Raw genomic sequence first — 8,848 nt, forward strand, 5'->3', positions numbered from 1 at the left:
AAAAAAAAATATATATTACAGGTGATCTGATAAATACACATCATAAAATGTGTTGTTTTGCTAACTAAGAAAGTAAATGATAATATTTTAAGGGCATTAAGGAGTTGATAGTGTTTCTAAGCAATTAAATTAAAATATCAAAATGAGTTCTTAAAACAAAAATAGTTTTCCATAGTAAAATGGAAACATTTAAAGATTGCCAATTTTTCTTTTACTTTTTTGGCTTCGTGTAAGAAATATATGTTACAGCTTTGGGATCTTTATTTCATTTCCATACATAAATTACATTCATTATTATATTCTTTTTTATTTTTAAACTTTCGGTTTCAATCAAATTCAAATGTTGTTTTTTTTTACTAAGTTATGTTATTTTAATTATGATAAGGAGCTATAATTAAACCTTACACTTTATTTAAAAATAAGAATTTCTATGTGGTTTCCGGATTAATAGGATATTCAGGAGGGGATAGAGACCAACTCCTGCAGAATTTCAAATTAGTGATGTGCCACTCCTGTAGATCTACTGGGTTGCCCAGATGTAAATGGAATTGGTATTTCCTGTAAACAGCGTTGATTCTATTGGCATTTGCAAATTAACCAGGAGTGAAAACCTCTCCACAGAGTTAACATTCGCCTTACTGCATCAATACTCACATCCTCACTAAACTGCAGCAATAGTGAACATCTTAATGAAGCGGTATTTGTATTGTGTGTATGTATTGTACGGTATTTGAACTAACATGAATTAATTTTAAACACTTTCTTTGGTACCTCAACACGCTAGACACCGTAATAAGAAGTACTGTCCTCACCGAGTATTGAAATGCAGTCAAGGTGCTACATGGTAAGTTAAGGAGTAATCTATTCATAGCATGGTGGGAACGATTGATTCAATGTGAATGTTGACTTTAGGCCCCCCATCCACTTACAGTTCTAACTGCAGTCCTGGACTGAGGACAGTCCGGGACTGCAGTTAGAACTGTAAGTGGATGGGGAATCCGGCAGGCGAATCGTTGGACTGTCAACTGTCGCACGGTGCGACAGTTCAACGATCGGACTGCAGGCGGAACTGCTAGTTAGTGGAGGCTCCCGTGACAGGCCACAGTCGACAGTCCAAGCTGCGAGATATGCGCATGCGCTAGCTCAGCTGCTCCGTGTCGGCCTCATGCGTCATTGAGTGGTGAGCGTTTTGGTGGTTGCGCATTGTTTTGTTTGTGACGCGGCAATCATGGCCAGTTGGTCGAAGGATAATCTTTTACAGTTTATAGAGGAGTTTAGGAAACATGAATGTGTATGGAAGGTTAAGTCAAAAGACTATCACAATAGGGAAAAGAAGGAAGCAGCCCACCGTAGTTTTACTATTAGTAGTGAAAAGGGTTTGACAGTACTGCAACAAAAATCGATGTGTTGAAGAAGATAAACAATATCAGAAGTGCATTTTCGTAAGGAACAAAGAAAGGTAACAGCCTCTCAACGTTCTGGCAGTGGTACAGACGATATATATGTACCAAAGCTGTGGTACTACAGAGAACTTTTGTTTCTTATTGACCAGGAAGAATGTCTAGGAGGGACTTCCAACTTAGGAGAAGGAAGAGTCAGTGAAGACGAGGTAAGAGAATTTAAATTACTAGTTTTGCGGTTAAATAATGTATTCACAATGCTACAACTAACTTACAGTTTGTCATCGGAGGTATTTTGTTTTCAAATAATCATTATAAAACTAAGAGATGTATCTGTCTTGCCATTTCCACTTTTCCTTTGTTGCTAAAATAATGAACAAATTTATTTCTTACTTCTTTTGCACTAGCCATTGGGCGATCGGTTTGTCTTACTTGTAATGCCATGTGATCGCTGGTTCTTGGTCCAGGCTTAGACACACCAACTTCGTCGTCATCTAAATCCAACAGTCTTTTAGGTGAGTACCTTTGAGGGATTGTCCTACGCAATAGTTGTGCAGGTAGCAGCACGCAACAACAACACTATTCACTTTCTTCAAGTCAATGAAGGTGATTGGTTTTTGTAGAACCTGAAATCTCTCAGCGAGAATCCCAAAAACACTTTCGACCATTCGGCGTGCTCTTGAGAGTCGGTAGTTATATACCTTTCTAGGTTTGTTTGCAACCCTATAGGAAAAAAGGGTTTCATTATGACCTCAGTTAGGGGGAAGGCGTCATCTGCAATGAATACGTATGGAAGAGCTTCGCCGTCTACAATGCCCTCTTCAGGTAAATTGAGGCTTTTATCTGTTAGTTTCTTGTTGAAGTCTGTCTCTTTCAGAACTCCTCCATCAGATACCCGGCCATTAACACCAAAATGAAAATAAATTATTTCATAGTTTGCACTAGCAATGCAGAAAAGTACCTGACTATGGAAACCCTTATAGTTATAGAAGTAAGAACCACTTCCAGGTGGTGGTGTTTTGGCTATATGCTTTCCATCCATGCTGCCTAGGCAGTTGGGGAAATTCCATTTTTCCCCGTACTCCTGTGCAATTTGTTTCCACTCCTCGGCTGTATTCGGTACCTGAAAACAATTCATAAACTGTCTGCTGTCATATTTCAGACCAGCGTTTTGTACGGAACAAATTTTAATGAAATCAAAACCCATCGAGAACCGTATCACCCCCTCGTTTTCCGTTCGCCACCCCCTCTGTAATTTTTTCAATATAATATTTTGAGAAAGTAATAAATAAGTAGTTAAGAATGTACTGTGGTGATAACTGAATCATTATTGATATTGTGGTTCATTATTAAGTAATGACAGGGTGTCTACCGGGCACGGAAATAAAGGAAATCCGCGAAAAGTCACGGATTTTGACATTTTTTTCAAAACATTTTTTTTTTTACAGGAGATGCTGGACGATTCACAAAAAAGAACCATTAGATGCTGAGGAAAATGTACCAGCGCCCCAATCTCTACAGAATCCTCCTTCAAGTTGCTCGAACCGCTTCCAATATTACCTCTGCAACACCTGAACCTAAAGATTCTTTTAAACGGCAAAAAAAATTGTCCCCGTGTGATCAAGTCTTGGTTAATATTGGACAACGACTGGCAACAACAAAAGAAGAAGATCACTACGACGCCTTTGGGAAGAACGTTGCTCAAAAGCTGAGATTGCTGAACAATGAGCAACGGATTTATGCGCAGAAAATCATTAATGATGCCCCTGTTTGAAGCAGAACTAGGTGGACCTAAACACGATTTGCTACAGTTAACCCAGGTATTCTTTACTCAAGTTCCACAACACCATCGGCAGCTAGTGTTACCCCAAGTTCAGGAGGTAGATCAACCTATGAACCAATGTATGATGATACAGCAATGTCTGGCTTCAGTGTCAAACTATACAAATCTAAATTAAGTGTTTCTATTATTAACAAGTAGGCTTAAACACTGTAAACTTTTCACAACCCAAGCTGTGCGGTTTTTTAGTAGGCCTACTCCAGTAGTTGAGTACATTGAGAGTTATATGTTGAACAAATTACATTTATTATTTTTTTTTTTGTTTGTGGTGAAAATATTTTGCACTCAATTAAAATTACACTTTAATCTTTATTCATATGCGGTTACTGTTGTGAGCTGCCATGTGTTTGTAATACTAGATTGCAATGTTATGTTTGACAGTGTCATAGTTTTTATAATTATTACTTTACTCATTTGTGGTTAAACATACACCATAGGTACGTATTACTTTTTATCTTTATACTTACATTAATTAAATTGATTTTTTACTTTTTCTTCCTTAGTTATAAAAAGTAAATGTGTTGTTTGTACAACGCAACAAAATACAAGTATGGATAATATAAATGTTTACAATAATTTTGTATGAGTTTCATTACCTTTTACTACTTTATAAAAATGGTTAAATGTTGTGTGCACACAGAAATGAACTCGTAATCGTTAGAGATACTGGAGTTGTAATTTAAAAATTAGCAAAAAGTAGTGACATAATACAATGTGTAGGCTATGTACCTTAACAAATCCATAAGCAGATTAAAAATATTGTAATTTTCTTAACAGTATGTTGGCATTCGAAAAACAACAAAGACCTACTTTATTTCTTTTTCTAACTTTTATCTGGTTTCATATTTTGGATTTTTCAAAAACTACTTGAAACACACATTAGGCTACTAACCTTGCAATAGTCATTCAAGGCCTTGACAATAGCTGAGCAGGTCTCTGGAATTATTCTTCCTAATGTTTGGGGGGAAATTCTCGTTGAAAACTTTAAATCTTCCATTGTTCTGCCAGTGCTTAGATACCGCAATGTCGCAGTCAGTTTTTCATGTGGTGTAATGGCTTCCCTCATTTTTGTATCTTGTTTGGTAATCAATGGTGTTACTATACGTAATAAATCAAAGTACGTTTTCTCGTCCATTCTTAAGTAGTTTTTCCAGTCTCTAGGATATGCTTCAAGCTCCCTAAGAAGGTGAAACGTGGTTAAATCTCTTCCTCTGAAGCCATTCTTTTTTCCACATTTGATGCCTTCGTTTCTTGCGTTTTTTTAATAGCTACCGCTATTACAGCGTATGCTGCCAAATCTTCAAACGTAGACATTGCACTTTAACTTCACATACGATAAGAACTTAGAATGCACTTTTCCTACAGCCACAAAAACGAATAATATAACTAAAAATATAATAAATAATATAACGAATAATAACTACAAAGTACACACCTACGGCAAAACACCGGAAAGACTGACCACGACAACCACGCCACCGAACGGACTGCGGTCCGCGACTGCAGGTCCGTACTGACGTGAACATTTTTCAACAGTCCCACAGTCCACCGTTCACAGTTCTGACTGCAGTCAAGAACTGCAGTTCGAACTGTAAGTGGATGGGGGGCCTTAGCTCCAGTTCACCTACCTCTTAGTGCAGCTATTCGCCTTCACTCCTGAAATATGGAGTCATGTTCGTCTGAAGAGATCCAAGTATTGTGCAACTTAATAATACAATGAGAATATCTCTCACTATATTTCACACTCTTTTCATCTTTGATGTCAAAAATATGCAAATGGTCGTTGTAAGCTTTTCGACACCATCTGTTTTAGTATATTTTCATACAAATAAGACTCCATATCCCAGGAATAAAGTCTGTGACAGCGTCAGATTTCAGATGGTGCATTAAGAGGAGGGTGAATGGAAGCTTAACTCAACATTCACAAAGGAGGAACGTAATACTTTGCTACTCTCTCGCTTCACAGTAAGTTCATTAAAAGACTAAATACTATAAAACAACCGAGCAGGGCTGGTATACGAAGTGAACACAGCACTGATAATAATACGAAAAATACGAATAGAAATGCGTAGACTAAAAATTACGTCTTAAATATTTTTAGAAGCCCCATGTCTTCTTATGACGGAGTGTAAATGAAGATTCTCAGTAATTATACAAAACATTTAATTAAATTATCATATATTGGAGTTTTTGCAACTGTGAAAAATATTTTTTTTTTTATAAAATGTTAAATACTCATCTGATTGGAGCTGCTGTTCGTCCTGCCAATTTAAAAAAATAGTTTTACTCCGAAGGGACAAGGCAGAAATAGTTAGTCGCTTCACCGCAGCCAGAGAATTTCAGATGGAAGTACAATATTTGTGTTTGTATTAACGCAGACAAGTACATACATTTTTGTATTACTTTGATAAGAGTAAAAACTACTCACGATATGTTATATTATGTTAACAAAAAGAATTAGTATTCAATATACTAAAATTAATATTCTACATATTGCAATGTCAATAGCACTGAGAGTTGAACTGAACTGTAGATGAATAATGTATAACGGTAGCTTTATATGGAGGTTTGTCTTGTGTAGAACTATCCCGTGTAGGATTTGACTTGAACCCTTCGAACTTGTAAATCCTTGACAGACAGTTAAATCCTCTTCAGAAAACACAAAATTTCCCCTATTTTCTATCGTGGTCTTCATTTACATCACTGGTGACTTTAAAGTCATCGCTCTACAGTTCATATATTTCATTCCATATTTTTAAAACTTGACTGGAATTTTCAAATTTGAAACATTTTCCTTAATAAAAGACATGGTTTATAAATCCATTAACCCTTGCACTTAAAACATGTAACACGAATATGACTTTTGAGTTTAGTAAAGTTGATGCATATTCATATTTATAGACAACTTAGGTAAAATTAACTGATTGATTGAAATATGAAGCCCAAAGCTTCCGGTTACAGAGAGAACAGAGAACAGATTTATGTTCACAGTGGTGTCTAACGGCCAGATCTATTACGTGCCATGGACGAGAAGTGAGTATTTCTAGCGAATTCTGTTTACTGGTTCTAGTTTCTAACCAAATTAACGTCTGGTTTTGGATTGCCATTAATTTCAGTGATGGGGTAATAGTGTTTTAAGGTTCAGTTATCATTTACTCATGGAACAAATTTCTGCTTATTTAAAACCATTTTACGACTTAATCTTTCTTGGACTCCTGGCTAGATAACTTGATATTCTTTGAAAACGAAGAAGTGGAGGAGATCTAAACAATCGCTTGATAAAGTTTACTACAAGTGCTTAAGCATTTGTTTCCCCTAGAAAAATTGGGAATAGTCTTATTTATAGTAAATTTATATCTCAAAATTACATTATGGCATATAGCTACAACTTGAAAATCCCCATTAAAGAAATAAACAGGATAAATATGTAAAATAATTTATAATTCTCGCTAATTGTTTATTAATTTGTACCGTATTCGTATAAGCATTGCTAAAAAATTGTATTTTCCTAGAGTGTAGAGCTCTCACTTTTTATGTACAATGGGAGATTGTTATAAATTGTACTGTATGAATGGTTTGGGCCCCTTTTTGGTTTTTTTTTTTGGTGACATGGACCACCAGCTGCTGTATAGTGGGGCAAAACCGATATTATTCCTTGAAACTAAGGAGTATTTACAGCCAACCAGCCCCGTAAATATCATATTTTTACAGCATAAGAAAATTGGTCTACAGGATTCTTAAATATTTAGTTTCAACATTGGCCTAAAACACCATTTTTCAAGTGGTTTCTAGGAAACTCTCCTTCAAAAACACTGTCGAGTAGTATCACCAACGAGCTTTCTGTATTTTGAACACAAGTCCTCATTTTTTATCTTGAACATATGGTCTCTGTATTGTTCACCAGATATTTGTGAAACTAGGCTTAGATCGAACAAGCGCAAACTCCTCCAGTTACCTCAGAAGTCCATTGTGTAAAAGTTCTTATATGAACTAACAAGTATCAAACAGAATAAGAGATTTGTAGCAAACCTAAGCAGTCACAGTATGGCTTGAAGAAGTTTATCTAGAATAGATCAATAATATAAAAGGCCCATTCCCGTTTTCTCCTTTTTTCCGCCATCACGTTTATGCGGTAACGATCGCCATTTACAGTTAGCTTCCGGTCACTTCTATGTGGTTGGTCAGTTAGTTCAGAACTATTGTAACCTGTATTCCTTAGGTCAGTGTTCTAATAGTTATTGTTTTATTTGTATTAATTGAATGTTTTAGAATTAATCTACATAGAAATGTCATAGTTGATGTGATGCCTGACTTAGGCGTGTCAACAACGATCTGGCATGATTTGTTATATTAACCTACATTTTAGTTATTTGTATGGTTAGTTATTCACCTGAGGAAGAAATCAAATTTCCGATCTTGAAACGCAGTGTTACAGATTATTTCTATCACTGGATGATAGCAAATGTACATAAAATCTTGTTTCCCTCACAGTCACTCCATCATTTGTATTTTACATTAAAACGGAACATCCAAGCTGTACAGTTGAACAAATACCTGGAAGAGGAAAAGATTTCTCCTCATACCCGTACGTTAGTAGGACGCACCGGTTATTGCACATGGATAATCCTAAATTGGTTTCCTGGTGAGTAAGTGGAAATCGAAATATTGGCGAGGTGGACAGATTGTAATTAAACCCAGCTTCAGAACAGTCGAAGCTTTATTGCAGTATCGGAACTGATCGCAGATTATGTCTCGTCTCGTAAAGGACCAGTTCCAATAACTGTGATATCCCCACTGTGTCATATACCAGCGATCCTTTATTAGCTCAAACTTTGGTAGTGTATGAGGGATAACCGATATCATCAAAACATTGATACGAGGACAATTATAATAACGTTAATCTCAACCGCATTCTATTGATTTCCAATAAAAAATGTGATTGTCTAAAAAGCTAATGTATTGTTTTAAATCAAGGGTCTAAATTTGTTGAATAACATTTTACTGAGCTTCGATTTGTAACTTTACAGAGTAAAACACACTTAAAGAGTTATTACTATGTTCGTAATATATATAAATGCCTAAATACACGATTTTTTGTAACCGTATATTAAAAAAAAATTATACATTAGTTTTCTTTGAAAATTATTGAAACTATACCAAGCACACATATGCAAATATATGCAAATAATTTGTTGTTCAAAAGACGTAGAAATAACCTGAATTGATCGATGACTACGGTCGATTAAAAATAACGAAGTTCGATAATTACGAGCGTTTAAAAATAACTAAATAGCGTTGCAAACTTCATCATGTAAGTACTAACAAAAATGTATATATATATATATATATATTTTTACATTTTAATAAAAAGAACAAGTACCATGCATAGTTATGTTTCTATGGATTATTATAAAATTCATCAGATTAAAACCTGTGTATAATGTAAGTAATACACAACAGAGATGAAGGGGAAAATGGTATCTTAGATTCAGAAGGCGTCGATGATATCGGTGAGGTGGCGGAGGTAGGCTATTAGAGGTGGTGGTGAGAGGGAATACTGTTCCTTCCGTTTATCGTTAGGGTTCCTTCATTTTTCGTTATAATATCT

At 35.5% G+C, this 8,848-nt stretch overlaps 1 protein-coding gene across 1 annotated transcript; it reads right to left on the reverse strand.

The window, feature by feature from the left end:
- Positions 1-1,992: 1,992 nt before the first annotated feature.
- On the reverse strand, positions 1,993-4,425 carry LOC124365349. Its single transcript, XM_046821324.1, has 2 exons — positions 4,133-4,425; positions 1,993-2,523 (listed from the first exon to the last, which is right to left on the reverse strand). The coding sequence occupies exons 1-2, from the start codon at positions 4,373-4,375 to the stop codon at positions 1,993-1,995; spliced, it is 774 nt and encodes a 257-aa protein (XP_046677280.1). The 5' UTR covers positions 4,376-4,425.
- Positions 4,426-8,848: the final 4,423 nt, after the last annotated feature.

Source organism: Homalodisca vitripennis, chromosome 6, assembly GCF_021130785.1.
Source record: "Homalodisca vitripennis isolate AUS2020 chromosome 6, UT_GWSS_2.1, whole genome shotgun sequence".
NCBI classification, from domain to species: Eukaryota; Metazoa; Arthropoda; class Insecta; order Hemiptera; family Cicadellidae; genus Homalodisca; species Homalodisca vitripennis.

Coding starts and splice junctions, on each gene's coding strand:
- LOC124365349 (XM_046821324.1), bottom strand. CDS start 4,375: ATGGACGAGAAAACGTACTTTGATTTATTACGTATAGTAACACCATTG. Junction 2,524..4,132: donor CCTTGAATGACTATTGCAAG/GTTAGTAGCCTA, acceptor AATTGTTTTCAG/GTACCGAATACAGCCGAGGA.